This window comes from Octopus sinensis, linkage group LG7, assembly GCF_006345805.1.
Source record: "Octopus sinensis linkage group LG7, ASM634580v1, whole genome shotgun sequence".
NCBI classification, from domain to species: domain Eukaryota; kingdom Metazoa; phylum Mollusca; class Cephalopoda; order Octopoda; family Octopodidae; genus Octopus; species Octopus sinensis.
This window is the reverse complement of record NC_043003.1, coordinates 109732392-109749559: the sequence shown is the minus strand read 5'-3', so window position 1 is coordinate 109749559 and position 17168 is coordinate 109732392. Positions and strand designations below refer to the sequence as shown.

The 17168-nt window shown below is 36.2% G+C and overlaps 1 protein-coding gene across 50 annotated transcripts in view; it reads right to left on the bottom strand.

The window, feature by feature from the left end:
• Positions 1 to 12298: 12298 nt before the first annotated feature.
• The window catches only part of LOC115213834 (troponin T, skeletal muscle), an 89902-nt gene continuing 85032 nt past the window's right edge, over positions 12299 to 17168 (bottom strand). For all 50 annotated transcript variants that reach the window (XM_029782733.2, XM_029782734.2, XM_036505102.1 and 47 more), the window contains 3 exons: positions 16231 to 16267; positions 14969 to 15277; positions 12299 to 13265 (listed from right to left, as the gene is read on the bottom strand). In XM_029782733.2, the coding sequence (XP_029638593.1) occupies positions 15050 to 15277; positions 16231 to 16267 (265 nt within the window). In that variant the 3' untranslated portion in view covers positions 12299 to 13265; positions 14969 to 15049. The remainder of the gene's footprint in view (positions 13266 to 14968; positions 15278 to 16230; positions 16268 to 17168) is intronic.

Sequence of the window (17168 nt, the reverse complement as noted above, 5' to 3'; positions counted from 1 at the left end):
AGGGTGAAATTTCATTGATTAATATATTCTTCTATACACAATCATACAAACTCGGATGACTATTAAACAACATGCCAGGAGGACACATGCAGCGATTAATAATACAGCCATATCACAACCTATCTTAATACACAATTTACTTGTGTACGTTTCTCAACAGTAACAGGTTTATTGATTCTAAGAGACAAAGCAAAAATTCTTATAATAATAATAATGGAATTATTGTATACAGTGCTCAGGTGCACCACAACTTGTCAAAAAGTGAGTATAAAATATATGCAGTAATGTACAAATGTCTGGAAAGGGAACAGTGTATGAGTCAGATACATGCTTGTGTGTTTATGGAAGGGAGAAAATCAGGTGTTGAGTTGGCGAATCTCAGGAAACATGTAAGTTTTGAAGGATGCAGTGCTCCGACAACTAACAACTGATGCCGGCAGTTTGTTTCATACTTCAGCAACTCTTAGCGTGAAAAAATGTTTCCGAAAGTCATGGGAGCAGTGCTGTTTTCTGACTTTGTAAACATGTCCACGGGTGTTAGACAGGTGAAGTTTGAAAACGTGCTCAGAGCTATTGTTAGTAAGAGGTGAGTTTGAAAAGGTGCTCAAAGTTATTGTTAGTAAGACCAACCAAACTATGCTTAAACTGTAAATATCACATTACCATGTAGGACAGTAACTGAAAAATCTTCGACTGAAAACCTATTCAAGTAGACAAAGCTGGATTTAGGAACCTCAGCTATCCACTTTGGGGCCTTATAAATCTGCAGAGCTTTCAAAGTAATTAAAAGGCATATGTTTACATTTTTTCTGAGCCCTTTCAGGATAATTTATCTTTTTTTAACCAGAGCTGCCAAAGCCTTATAATGTTCGGATTTCACCGAGTGGTCAGGGCTCAGACAGATTGCTTCCTGGTAACTATTATGACTCTGCGCTCTAAGTTCAAATCCTGCTGAGATCAGTTTTACCTTCCATTCCTTTAGTGATCGGTAAAAATAACGTTGGCCCAGATGCATTGCGGAATTTGTTAAGGTTTTTTGCAATCTGAGTTCAAATCCTGCTGCGGGGATATAGTTAAATACTCCCGCTTAGTACCTTGAGTGCCTTTCGTGAGTCCATTCTGTTGTAAATATTGTGACAGGTTTCCAGTTTGGGGGTAGCTTCCTCCTTCCCGCCAGTCAGTTAGGACCTGTAATTGGTCATAGGTAATGCTTAAATATATAGAGACGCAGGGCGGATTATTCAAGCTGATCGAAGCGGTGGGAGACTTAGTGGTAGACGAAGAAGGAGATGGTTGGAATATATTCATAGCATCAGTAGATCACACTTGTTAATCCAGCCGGAAAGTCTCGTTACAGTTGCTTCGGAGAGGACACTATGAAGGAATTACATGAGGAGTATTTTCCCGACGAGTTGGGTGGAGATAATGGACAGATGAATGAAAAATCCATAACCTTTCGTCTCAATAAAAAAACTACTATTGTCCCTGAAAGTTATTTTTTATATTTACTGCGGATTGCTTGAAAGCTAACTTTCTTCGTGCACCGCTATCCTGGGATCTTATATATATATATATATATATATATATATATATATATATATATATATATATATATATATATATATATATATATATATATATATATATATATTATATATATATATATATATAATATATATATATATGTATATATATATATATATATATTATATATATATATATATACAAATGCAATGAGAGAGAGAGGTTGTTTGCACGATACATAAAAAATAACCATGTATATATGTATATACACACATATACACACACATATAAACCCACAAATATACATGCATGCATACATACATACATACATACATACATACATACTTACATACATACATGCATATACCTAAGTGCGTGGTCACGCGTGAAGTGTGTATGTAAATGTAAGTGTGAGTGTGTGTAATGTATACACCAATATTAAAATGATTAGCTGACACTTTCAGCTAGGGAGAACTTCAGATATTTTTAATATAAAATATCAAACATAAATGCACTATTATAAAGTCAGTGATTATCTTTCGTTTGGAAGACGGCCATACATTTGTATATGTGCAAGGGGTGTAGTCGACGGACTTCATTCACACCATACATAACCCGCCTGTCTGCCACGATGATGACGGCGATGATGATGATGATGATGATGAGGATGATGATGAGGATGATGATGATGATGAGGTTGAGGAGGAGGAGGAGAGGGATGTGGAGGATCCTGATCATGATGACAGATAAAATAATCACGAAAATAACTATTTTAAACTAATCATTTTCAATAATATACATATATATATATATATATATGTATGTATGTATGTATGTATGTATGTATATATGCATGAATACACACATATACATATGTGTGTGTGTGTGTGTGTGTATGTGTGCATGAATGTGTGTACCTATGTAATCATATTCTTAGATAATGTCCATTCAGTTGCCAAGGTTTGTAATCACCTTATCTTCGAAATCATCATCATAATGTGTATGCATATGTATATATAAGAATGTGCGTGTGTATGTCTCTGTGTATTGTGTGTGTGTGTGTGTGTATGTGTGTGTGTGTGTGTGTGTGTGTGGTGTGTGTGTGTGTGTTCGTGTGAGTGTCAGAATGAAATACAAACTCATTCGTACAAAAAAAATCTTTAGAGATATTCTTGTAGAATTGGCCAGGATTTAGCTTTAACTTGTATCTCTACACACCTTCAGTTACTCCGAGCGGCTTGGAAAACACCACGATACACATAACTATAGATATATATGACCACACCTACGTATAGATAAGTGTATATCGCAAACAACGTGGAGTTGCATGGCTTAGTGGTTAGGATAGTGGGTATCACGCAAATGATTGTTTCATTAGGGTTTCGATTCCTTAACCGAGCGATCCCTTGTATTCTTGAGAAAAACATTTCCAGTCCACTCAGTTAACAAAATTGGGAAGTCCTGGAACGGTCTGGCTTCCCAAATTTATGAACTTATAACTCGACAAGGCCCCTCTTCCTCATGCAAAATACAAGCCCATATGCGAACATGCTTACGTAGATACATATTTATACATTCATATTTTCTTATCTTTTTTCTTTTACTTGTTTCAATCATTAGACTGTGGCCATACTGGGGCACCACCTTGAAGAATTTTTAGTCTAATGAATCGATCCCAGTACTTCTATTTTTTAAAGTCTTGTACTTATTCTGTCGGTCTGTCTGGCCAAACCGCTTATTTATGGTGATATAAACACATCAACACCTGTCGTCAAGTGTTGGAGGCGAGATAAACACAGACACAAAGACACACACAAACATATATGACAGGCCTGTTTTAGTTTCTGCCAAAGAAATTCACTCTCAAGATTATGGTTGGCCGAGGCAGTAGTAGAAGACACTTGCTCAAGGTGCTACCAAGTGGGTCTTAAACCGGGACCATGTGGTTGGTAAGCAAGCTTCATACCACACAATCACGCCCGCATCTATAAAAAGAAAAGCCGCAATACCCGGCTTAGGAGACCGGTACCTTATCAATTGGTCCACCGAATATATATAAATGTAATGTACTTATACATTCATATATTTGAAGGCACTTGACTAAGTGGTTAGCGTTTGGATCAAGATGGCGGTTTTGATTTTCATTCCCCTCACTTGTAAATGGGTAATTTTGTGACATACTGGTGCCTTGCTCAGGATGAATTTTGGTCTGTTCTCTTAGCCAGGAGTGTGGCAATATTTGAAAGCTAGAACAACGCTAGAAAAGGCATTGTTACTAGAAGTGCATAACATATTCGATAGTCTCACCCAGAAATGGGCCGAGAAGAAGCTGTCTTTGAATGTTCGGGCGGAGGAGGCGAATGCGTACATCACATTCGCCATATACTACTGCCTGACTGTCGTCCCTTGGCCGCTTCGTGGCTGAACGGGCTTCTACGTTGGCTCTTCCGCTTCCTGTGGAGGTGACAAATACCGCTTGTCAGACTATCCATTTGTTGTCAGCACCCATTGCGTGGCTGACGATGCACAGACATGCGCTCAGGCTGCGATACCCTAACGGTGAGCTGGTGTGGTCACCGTTTGTTGAACGCTCTTTTCTGCAGCTCGTCTCCTTGGCAGAGCTACAATCCTGGATCAGGTGTAGACTAAAGCAGGGCGCTTGACACCTAGAGTTTCTCTAAGTGTTCACAGCCCTCGGCCTATCGGGCAATGCGGTCGGTGGAAGTTCCACCCTGGAGTTCTATAGGGGATTAGTGGAGGACAAGAGCGACGACGTACTCGGGGAGGTCCTGAGCTTCAAGGGCGATCAACTGGCTGGTCTCTTCCGGAGGACTTTCGAGCCGGGAATTGTGGGTAACTTCCAGAAATCTCTGGTCTGGCAGTGCTACCGGGGGGGGGGGGGGGCATGCTGGTTCGAGATAATCTCTACAGGCACGGGAAATGCACGCAGAGCGATGAAACCGTTCTGAATGCCCTCGTACGTGTCCGCGCATTACTGACGTGTGGAGCTTTGTCGAATAGTTATTTTTACGTGTAGGACGGATCCGTCCAATGTCCGAGTCTATTGTGAAGATCGCTCTGTCTCCTTCCTTTAGCCGGGAATGAATGGCACTTTTTCTCATTCAGGTGGCTATGGCAAAAGAGATTGCATGGTGGACGCGATTGAAAGGGCTGAAAACGGGTACCTTCCCCTTTGGCCAAGGCCTCATTGATTCAGGTTCAACCTGAAAAGGATAGTGAGGCTGGAGAGAGAGACACTGTCACCCAGTAAGTTCGTTGAAAGATGAATGAATGTAGCAAGAATGGCCCGCGTGTATGGGCCTGCTCTGAGTGTGCGCCTGTAGACTGGATGGAAGGTAGGAGAGAGGATGCCTTCCTATCAGGTGGTGCTATTAAGTTAGACATGACCTGGACCAATCTTTGGCCGAAACATATCTAATTTTTATCTAAGTTTTATACATATACATATATTGTATATATATGTGTGTATATGTACATATATATATCTGTATATATATGTGTGCGTGTAAGTATATATATAAGTATGTTTGTATGTATATTGAGTGTATATATATATATATATTATATAGAGGGCATTATTACACATAAATGCCTCACACTAAGAGGGACATAAGTCATTTCTACCAAAAATAAATTATTTTCGAATTTTTTCTCTTATGAGGTTTTTCACGCTATCTACCTGATAATTTCTTGTTAAGATTCCTTATTAAGAAGTTATCCTTAATTGTTAAATATATATATATATATATATATATATATATATAATATATATATATATATATTATATATATATATATATACAATAATATGTTACTTTACTCGGTAGTCAAGATAAAACTCTGAGTTTCAGATGCCGAAGTGGAAATCCACAACACCATCTCTTCGGTTATCTGGCTATTTAACTGATAATCTGGCTATTTAACCAGATAACCGAAGAGATGGTGTTGTGGATTTCCACTTCGGCATCTGAAACTCAGAGTTTTATCTTGACTACCGAGTAAAGTAACATCTTATTGTATAGATAAATTTCCTCTATTTACATAATATTGAGGTCTCTTTCTTTATTTTGTTATCTTACCGTTTTATCAATATATATATTATATATATATATATAATATATATATATATAGACACACACACACACACACTGATAAAAATAGATTGATATAGACATGGAAGGATATATATATATATATATATCCTTCCATGTCTATATCAATCTATTTTTTATCAGTGTGTGTGTGTGTCTGTGTGTGTGTGTCTGTGTTTACACACATGTGAGATTATATATTTAGTTTCCTATTCTAAACAGCTATTCGAAATATTTCAAATTTATGCAAAATCGCCTCAAGGTTTTTCTGTTCCAGTAGGTGATCGTTCTTCAAAAAGCGAAAATGAATACTCCAGCATTACTATAACATTACCAAATATCAATTAACTCATAGGATTCTGAATATTTGCATATTACTTTAGACTAGAAATATTCAACCTACTGTCGCAAAAGCAATTGCTGAATAATAATGATGATGATGATAATAATAATAATAATGATAATAATAATAATAATAATAATAATAAAATAATAATAATAATAATAATAATAATAAAATAATAATAATAATCAAGATGATGATGATGATGAGGAGGAGGAGGAGGGGGTGGAGGAGAAGAAGAAGAAGAAGAAGAAGAAGAAGAAGAAGAAGAAGAAGAAGAAGAAAAGAAGAATGATAGTAATAATAACAACAACAAAAACAATAAGAAATAAATTAATAAATAAACAAATAAACAAATAATAAGCATTCGAGGAGAACAGGTTATTCAAAATAATAGTTCGGCGAGAATAGTTTGTTCAAAAATACCCCGAAGTAATTCTTCCGAACGTTAGAAGGGGACAATGGGGAAAATATTACTCCTGATGCAAGTCAAGCCAAGGAGTTCTGGAGCGGATTATGGGGAGACAATGAGGTGCATAAAAGGGATGCAATGTGGATAGGAACTATCAAGACAGATTTAGTCGGAGGAAAGAAACAAAGGAATATTGTCATAAGCACGGGTGATGTGAAAGAACAAGTGGGTAAAGTGCCTAACTGGAAATCCCCCGGACCAGATGGGATTCATGGCTTTTGGCTGAAGAGATGGCACGCGGTGCATTAAAGACTAGCAGCCCAATTAAATGAGTGCGTCCAGAAAAGTATAGTCACTGCGTGGATGGTGACTGCGAGGACAACACTTATAACGAAATATAGAAGAAATGAGAATATTGTGAGAAACTACAGTCCTATAGAATGCCTAAACATAATCTGGAAAATACTCACTGGAATATGTGCGGCAAAGACAAACACTTTCTTGGCACAGGAAGAAATAATACCAAAAGGAACAAAAAGGATGTAGGAAGACTTCTCAGAGTACCGAGGATCACTTGGTCATCGATAAAACAGTTTTGAGGCATTGTAAAAAACATTATACAAACATGTCTATGGCTTGGATTGAGTTTAAGAAGGCATATGATATGATGCTTCATTCTTGGATCGTTGAATACCTGCAAATTTTGGGGGTCGCTGACAAAACATCACAAATTTTCTGATACATGAAAGAGTGGAAAACCAAATTGTATTCAAGTAATGTAGTCCTTGGAGAAGTTAATATTAAAAGTGGAATCTTCTCCGTTACTATTTGTAATTGCACTAATACCCATAACAATGACACTTAGGAATGTTAAGATGGGTTACCGATGTGGTAAGAAAGGCCCATCATTGAAACATCTTCTGTTTACAGATGACATGAAATTGTTTGAGAAATCTGAAAAACAGTCCAGAGGTGTGGTAGAGACATCGGTATGGAATTTGGGATTACCAAATGCTCAGTACTTAATATGAAAGGAGGGAAGAAAGCATCCTGCAGAGGATTGAGGTTACTACCAGGAGAGACCATGGGTGAACCAGACGTTAGTGGGTATAGATATTTAGGGATTTTGGAGCTGGATGACATTCTACAAAGAAAAGTGAAAGTCAAGGTCACTGAGGCGTATCAGAAAGGGTGAAGATGGTGTTGAAATGCAACCTGAATGCCAAAAATTTGATTACTGCAATATATATCTGGGCAGTTGCGGTGGTCAGATATAGTGCGTCCATCCTCAAATGGTCTAAGGTGGAAATATCAGCACTGGATAGAAGGACGAGAAAGTTTATGAAGCTGCATGGGTCACTACACCTTAAAGCATACGTAAAAAGAATGTATACGAAAAGAAACAATGGTGGCAGAGGACTAATTAGTATAGACCATTGTATAAGGGGTGAAAGGAGAACGCTCACCGAGTATTTGATAAATAGTGATGAAGAAATGATGGGCAAGGAAGAGTATAACCAAAGAGCTGAGAGCAGAAAAGAACACCTTGGAATGAGAATGCATGGACAGTTTGAAAGGAATACACCGGACGTTCAGGATAATAAAGCATCGTGGGTATGGCTTGCGTGAGATGATTTGAAGTGTACTACCGAAAGCCTGATCATTGCTGCACAAGACCAGGCTCTCGCTACTAGTTCAGTGAAGTATAACATCTATAAAACTTCTGACATCCAGAAATACAGACTCTATGGTAAGAGTGTGGAGAATGTGACCTACTTGGTAAGTGGATGTGAGAGCCTTGCACAAAAAGAATACACGCGCCGCCACGTTAAAGTATGTGTGTATATTCGTTGGCGCTTATGCCGTAAATACCAATATGAAGTAACAGAGAATTGGTGTGAGCATGTACCAAGTAAAGTTATGCAAGAAGATGGAAAGGATGAAAGTCAAAGTCGACAATCTTCAAGGTGGTGTCCCAGCATGGCCACACTCTGAAAACCGAAACAAGTAAAGAATGGAGGATAATATATTTCCCATCTATAACACCATAAATTCTTTTATGTAAGTAGAGGTTAAGTGTATCTTTTGACATCGTTGCGCACTTTTTCTTTCCTTATTGAGAAATGAAACCGGGACCTCTGAAGGGAGGGATTAATCGATATTATTGACCACTATTCCTGACTTATTACTGTGTTTTATCGAATCCGAAAGGATGAAAATAGCGGTGAGTTAGCAGGAACGTTAGTATGTCTAAAAAATAGATGCCATGTGCTATTTGTTCAGCTTCCTTTTTGCATTGTGAGTTCAAATCCCGCCAAAGTCAGCTTAGCTTTTCATCTTTCCAAGGTCGATAAAATAAGGTACTTCTCAAGTACTGATGTCAATTAATGGAAATTACTGGCCTTATGTTAGAAACCATTATTCATACTTATGAAAAAGCAGAACCATAAACGGCCGATTAGCACAGTCATTAGAGTGTCGAATAGATTGATAGGTGGTAATCGTCTCGACTTTGAGATCGAATCTTACTGAGATCGATTTTGTTTTTCTCGAAAGTTAGCATGCCGGGCGAAATGCCTAGCGGTATTTCTTCTGTCTTTGCTTTCTGAGTTCAAATTCCGCCGAGGTCGACTTTGCCTTTCATCCTTTCGGGGTCAATAAACTAAGTACCAGTTGCGTACTGGAGTCGATCTAATCGACTGGCTCCCTCCCTCATAATTTTGACCCTCGTGCATAGAGTAGAAAAGAATATTGGTACTTCTCCATGGTGGCGTGCTGGCAGAAACATTAGCACGCCGGGCGAAATGCTTAGCGGTATTTCGTTTGTCTTTGCGCTCTGAGTTCAAATTCCACCAAGGTCGACTTTGCCTTTCGTCCTTTCGGGATCGATAAATTAAGTACCAGTTGCGTACTGTTGTCGATCTAATCGACTGACCCCCAACTCCACAAAAATTTTGGGCCTTGTACCTAGAGTAGAAAAGAACATTGGTTCTTCTCTTTGTTGTCTGTCTCACATCCTTCGTAGAGGAAATTAACCGTTGTCAGTGTTGTCAGTTCTGAAGAAGTTCAGGCTCCGATAGGTCTAAAAACTTGCCACGGCATACTGTTTATGACGGCAAGGCCCCTACAATTATATTAAAGTGTTGGTGCTTCACGACAGTTCCTCTAGTGATTCTTCAAAGGTATCTCTCACATAATTTTCAAAACGCTCAAAAAGCTTCAGTGTAAATTTTCTAAAGCGTTAAATTTGACTTTACAAAAATCCTTAGCACATTTAGACACATCTGCGACACATCAGTTTGGAGCATCATACCTTTTGGGGAATTCTTGCATTATATGTGTTAAACACTTTAGAATGAGATTAATATTCCACATATCGACGCGGCGTCAATTCTCTGCTTAGTTATTTTTTTACTTCATTTAAGCATCTAGCTCTTTTGGGAAAATGACGAACCTCACAAAAACATGACGTCTATGTTGGCAAAACTTATAGAGGAGCTGAACCGAAAACCCATTTATTGAGATGCAAACTTCACCACACAACCATACCTGTGCCTATTTCAAATGTAAAATATAATTACGAGGCCATCAACTTTAAGGTAATATATTACTATCTTTATCGCTATCTCTTAATTGTCCCAGTCATAGACTGCGGCCATATTAGAGCACCTCCTTCAAGAATTTTTAGTGGAACGAATCGATCCAAGTACTTTGGACTTATTTTATCGGTCTCTTTTGCCAAACCGCTATGTTACGGAGGCGTAAACACACCAACACTGGTTGCTAATTAGATACATACACACACCATATATATATATATATATATATACACACACACACACGACAGGCTTCTTTCAATTTCTGTCTACCAAATCCACTCACAAGGCTTTGGCCGGCCCGAGGCTATAGTAGAAGACACTTGCTCAAGGTGTGACGCTCTGGGATTGAACCATAAATCATGGCATTGGGAAGCAAACTTATTAACACATCGCCACGCTTTCTCGTATAAATATACACAAATGATTAACAACTACAAAAAAGAAAGGTTGAGTTTCAAGATATTTAAGAAATTCAAATATATTCCAAAGCACATTCTATTTATAATAGTAAAATGCAATACCCTCTTGATGTGGTTGGAAAGAAAGTCCTATCGCATTTTTGATATGACCACTTTGAGGAGCATTTTTCAGTACTTACGCTAAAATGAGTATTCATTTTTTGTAGATTACTTTATACCACCATGATTAAATTAGTATTGATTCTACCCGTTTAGATCTGACCCATATCAAGCAATGAATGCTGTATGAATTTCAGATTGGCTCTTCAAGAAATGAAGTGAGAAGAAATATTTGTTCTATCTATAGAAATGATAGTTTAACTGTCCGGACTTGCCAACAATGTTTAGGCAAGTTTCGCTTGGGAAACTTTCTCTTGCAGATTTCTCGCGATCTAGACGAAGCTATAGTTGAGGAAAACCTCCAGCAAACTACGAGAATATTAGTAAAACATTTCAATTCAATCTGCACTTCAACCTTAGAAAAATCTTCATAAACTAAGAAACGTATGTAACCAATTGCTTCCTTATTATTTGACTGCTTCTCAGGTTAATGAAAGAAAGCAACACTTTCATTGAAAGGTAGACTTGCTAACAAATATTTCCTGCGTAGAATCACCTCAAGTGATGAAAGTTATCTATAATCATATTCAATGAATATTACAACGGTTATCACGCTATGAAAACAGTCGAAAAAATATTTATGTTCTTCGTCTGATGTGATATGAAGAGTGTTGTATATCATGAAGTGTTAAAGCAAAGTGAAAGTTAATACAAAGTATCGCTGTCAAGTATTGCATAACATTTGCGACAACATATTGACCTGGCCACTCAGGAAAAGTTTATGGCACAAATATGGATAGTTTGACTCATCCTCCCCACTCCCCAGATCTTGCTCCGACTATCATCTTTTCAGATTAATTCACTATTAATTAGAAGGAAAGGAGTTTATTGTGAAAAGCTTTTTAAAAATGACTTATAGTGTTCCTTTCCAGCTAAACAGCTAAATATACATATATTCATATGCATATATATATATATATATATATATATATATATATGTGTGTGTGTGTGTATATATGTACATACAAATGCATATATACATACACATCCATATATACACTCATACATATATAACTTACATAGACATACATACACGCACTTATGCAGACATACACGTAATCACATATACATGACGTGTATGAGCAGAATGAAATAAGTGGGGTAAGAGCACACACGAAGATGAACAAGGTAGCTGAAGAGGTCACGGATGCGTGACGAAAGATTTCCAGACAACGGACATAAGTAAGAATAAGAACAGTAATAAACGAGGCGAAGAACAAATATATAGTGCGCGAGTTTATTTTGCAAGAAAAAATGACCATCTCGAAACAGTTGCACTTTATTCAACATATATAGGATATGTATATATATATATATATATATATATATATATATATATATATACATATATATATATATATATATATAGGGAGAGTTTACGAAAAAAAAACAAAAGACGAAGACAGGTGGTGTACAAAACAAACAGATGTATTAGTATAACGCTCAGGAATAGAAAAAGTCTTTTACGTTTCGAGCCTACGCTCTTCTACAGAAAAGGACACAGAAAAAAACAAGGAGAGAAACAAGGAGAGAAAAAGATGTGTGTAGTGGCTAACGCTCTATTATGATATATATATATATATATATATATATATATAATATATATATTATATATATATATATATATATATATATATATATATATATATATAATATATATATATATATCTTTTCTTCACAGAAACCAGAATTTGAAAGGCAAAAGAAAATCAAATTACAAATTAAGACGAGTTTTGAAGTGGGGAATAGGTCACACTCTTTATTTAGTTCGAAGGTAATACATATATAGAGACGTTCCTTCTCTCTCCCTCTCAGTGACAGCTTGATAAACAACAATATTTAACAAGAAATGAGAACAGCATTTAACATACACACAATAAATAGGTTTTCTTTTCTAAATGCTTCTTATATATTTCAGTGTTCTTTGATGATTTGCTGTTTATTATTGTTGTTATTGATATAAACATGGGTTCTATTCTGTGAACCGAAATGGTCAGCTTCCGTCAAAGAGAGTAAAAGAAAATTAAGGAACTCTCAAGTAATTGTGTTCTTTCGTTTTATTATGAATATTAAATTCCACTTAATATTTTATTATGCCATAAACTAGAAACTGATCTGTTATAATCGACGACAACAAACATGGTGAAAAAAAATACGTTGAGCGACATATTTCAACAAATGCGATGGTACGAAGTTTCTTAAACGGCATCAAAATTTCTGCTGAAAATAGCGACTAGATGTTGAAAACAGAGAAAAAGAAGTCAAGGTCACCTAACAAACATATCTATATATGCGTGATGCTATTCAATTACACGATTAATTTTTTCATTATTTTCCGGTAAAATTGAATCCATTTTTATTCTGCTAAAGCAATCAAATGGAAGTTTTCCTCATAGTTGATCTTAATATTTGATGAACCAATACCCGTCAGTTTTTCATGATGGTGGTCAATTATTTTTCTCTGTTTAATTTTTCTCTCTATTTCTTCAGAGTGTCCTATAAGTCGCTGGTCAGCAGAATTAAGGTTTATAGAGGGGGCAAGGAAGACAGAGATCAGAGAGTTGGTCAGTTTGTTCTGAGGTCAAGATCTGTAGCTTACTGTCCAGCCAGGTATTAATTTGGACACCAGTTGTTTCGAATTAGTAAGAATACTGGTCTTGACAAGAAAAAGCAGGTCACACTCAAACGTTAAAGATTTCTGGAATAAAGCGAAAAATAGAATATTTACCACCTTTAATACAAAAAAAAATTCAAATACAAGGAGAAAAGGATTCAGTATTAACTAGGCCAACGGAATTTAAGTTGATTTTGTTACGAATATTATCCATTTTCGTTGAAGAATTATAGACAAACCACTTGTCATTGTAGTTGTATCTAATAACAAGAAATTACAAGGAAATTGATCGAATTCAAATGAAGTGAGCATATCTTTTGATTTTTTAAAAATCTTTTCGAAATTTATTTCCATTTTACGAATAATTATTTCCTATTATAGATTAATATTATAAATAAAGCAATTTAGACTTCAGCTCCGAATATCAAATTGAATGGAACCGACCGATGTTTCTGAGTGATGGGTCTGAGATCTAACAAATAATTCTGAGAAAACCCTTCCTACTTAAGTTAGAAATTCACCCGGCGGTTTATTACTACACGTTATGAGTTTAAGGTGGAATGGACTGTTTTCACAGCAGACGTTGCATGTAATTCAAACTGGAAGTACAGCAAAATTTGAAATGAATATTATCGAGCCGTTTGAGAACTAAGAACTAGATTAAGGTGACTTGAACTTAATATTTTTTTAGTTAATTCATGGATGGATGGAAGCACTCCGTCGGTTACGACGATGAGGGTTCCGGTTGATCCGAATCAACGGAACAGCCTGCTCGTGAAATTAACGTGTAAGTGGCTGAGCACTCCACAGACACGTGTACCCTTAACGTAGTTCTCGGGGATATTCAGCGTGACACAGAGAGTGACAAGGCCGGCCCTTTGAAATACAGGTACAACAGAAACAGGAAGTAAGAGTGAGAGAAAGTTGTGGTGAAAGAGTACAGCAGGGATCTCCACCATCCCCTGCTGGAGCCTCGTGGAGCTTTTAGGTGTTTTCGCTCAATAAACACTCACAACGCCCGGTCTTGGAATCGAAACCGCGATCCTATGACCGCGAGTCCGCTGCCCTAACCACTGGGCCATTGCGCCTCCACAGTTAATTCATACGACCTTATACAATCATCCCATGGTATTTTCCTCGTGAACAAAACACATGTGACTATGGTATATAAATGCCGATTTGCTTCGATCAGTAGGCCATCATGCCAAGCCATCGGCCCTACTGGTTACCCACGTACACCAAAGTAGAGTCCACAAATAAATATGTATAAAGCTCTGAATACACAACTGGAAGAGCATTAAATCAAAGTCGCCATTTGTGTATAAACAAAATCTATATACACCGTTAGGAAGCATGATGCTTTGCAATTGTCTGAGGTAAAATATCTTCTGAGGCTTGTGTTTAAAAACATGATATAAACACTATCGTTGCTCCAGACACGTTTCACCTTTCTCGAGTCTAGTCAATGCCGTTGCACCCCGTTGTCACCTGCGTGAACGAAATATTCGTGCTTCTTGATAAACAGAATTAAACATTAGCACAATTGAAACAGTATTAAATTAAAACCGGCATCTGTTTATTGCACTAAATGCGTATTCACAGTTAGAAGACTTGACACCGTTGAATTCTTGAATTATCTGAGATGAAATCTCTTTCTGATGAAGAAATTTTATTTCAGACAATTCCACAGCGACTTGTGAATACATTTTGTATGAGACACACGGCAATAGAAATATTTAAAATGCACATGTAACAACGCTAAAATATCTTCACTGAAATTTACTTACCTTTGAACTAACTATATGTTTTTAATACATTTTTTAAATCATTTTTATATTGTTGCTTTGAAAGTTGTTTAATTAGTTCATTTAAGCTTCAACTTCTTCCTCCTGAGGAGCTTCTTCACCTTCACCGCCTTCACCGCCTTCGCCTTCTCCAACGTTAGTGCGTACATTTCTTTGGTGTTCTTTGATTATTCTGTCTTTCTCTATCAGTTCTTCTAATTCTTTACTAACTTTTTCGTACAAATCTTTTCGTTCACCATAACTTCTATGGTCTGTGAGACGTTCATATTTGCTATGGAGTAAGATTTTGGGCTAGAAAAGAATTAATAATAATAATAATAATAATAATAATAATAATAAAATAATAATAATAATAATAATAATAATAAAAATAATAATAATAATAATAATAATAATAAAACTAATGTTAATAATAATAATAAAATAATGTTAATAATAATAATAATAATAATAATAATAATAATAATAATAATAATAATAATAATAATAATAATAATAATAATGATAATAACGATAATAAAAATAATGATAATAATAGTAATAGTTTCAAAGTTTAGCATAAGGCAACACTTTTAAGAGTGCGATATTTTACCGACTCCGAATCAATCTAAGACAAAGGTGTTCATGGCAAGAACGAAACTCAGAACGTAAAGAGCCGTAAAAAATACTGCAAGGTACGACTAGTTAAAGATTGTGCTATATCGCTGCCTTAGTGCATAAATAATAATTTTATGCATATACATATATAATTTTTAATGGTAATAATTTACAAAGTGACTGACTCAAGGCCGAGTTTCGTACGTGACAGTTAAACGTTCAATAAGTTTGTTGAATTTGACAAGTGTTATGCACGAATCTATCAACCTTTGAGTCACTTTATAAATGTTTCTCATTAACTACAAAATATTTGTCTGTGCGCGCGTTCACTCTCGTTATGGTATCACGTGATATTTGTAAAAGAGCGTTACCATCATATAAGCGATGCCGTTTGTTTTGGAGCACGAGAATTTTTACTTTGCTCGGAAACGTGTGGGTTGGCGAAGTCATCCAACCGTAGATAATCTCTCAACAAATTCCGTCTGACCCATGCATGCATGAAAAGTTGGACGTTAAACAATGATGATAATATATGTGCATACATGCATTCGTACACACGCACATACTACATAAGAGAGAAAGCAAGAGAGAGAAAGGGAGAAATATAAAGAATTTTTTGAGATATATAGTTTGGTAAATTTACTTACAGGGCAACCTGCATATTTATCTGCCAAATTGTCAAAACTGTAAAAGCAGAAGAAAAAGTTTGAGACATACATTAGATACTTGAATCATAACATTCATATAAACATTCACAAAAATTATGCAAAAAAATAAATCTCCTTAAAACATTATATATACAAGACTTGTCATGATCAAATACAGCACCAGCAAGCTCTTCATTTTGACTTTATTATGAAATCCAAAACACTGCTGATGCAAGAATCTGGACAAAACTTCAAATACAATCTCGATAAGAGACGTTTATAAGAGGTGAGCAGTTTCTATACTTGGGTTTTTATATTATAATTATCTTCGCTCTGTAAATCTAGATTCTGAGTTTTAGAATTTCAAATCAATAAGTAGATTTTCTCCATTAAATAGAACATTAAAACGTGTGATTATCACGTTTGAATATAATGGCATGTACTTTGACATAGGCTATATATGATGGCTGGAACTCTATTTAGAGTAATGCTATACTTAGATTGCTTTTAAGCGACACAGATGCGGCATGCCATATCTGCCCTGTTAGAAATCTATACCCTTTTGCGACAGATAGGGCAAATATGGACACTTATTTTTTTAATTTCTGTGGAAAAATTTGAAGACTGGCTGCACCTTTTAATTAAAAACCTAGAGAGCAATTTATTCAAGCTAATTTTATCATTATCTCTCTATATATAAGTGACAAAATGTCTGCGTGCGTGTCCTTTATACAAATCCACAGTTTTTCAGTTAGAGGGCTCGCACTTTCTATGGTCATTAAAAACCGTCCAAGGGTGGTCGTGCACATCTTTACCTCATCCCACAAAGCCAGTCATCCCCAGTCATCCCACAAAGCCATTAAAAATCAATAGAAGTGACTTTCTTTGTGAATTTTCTATCCAAAACCCAATCAAAATGCCCGAAACTTGATACGCCA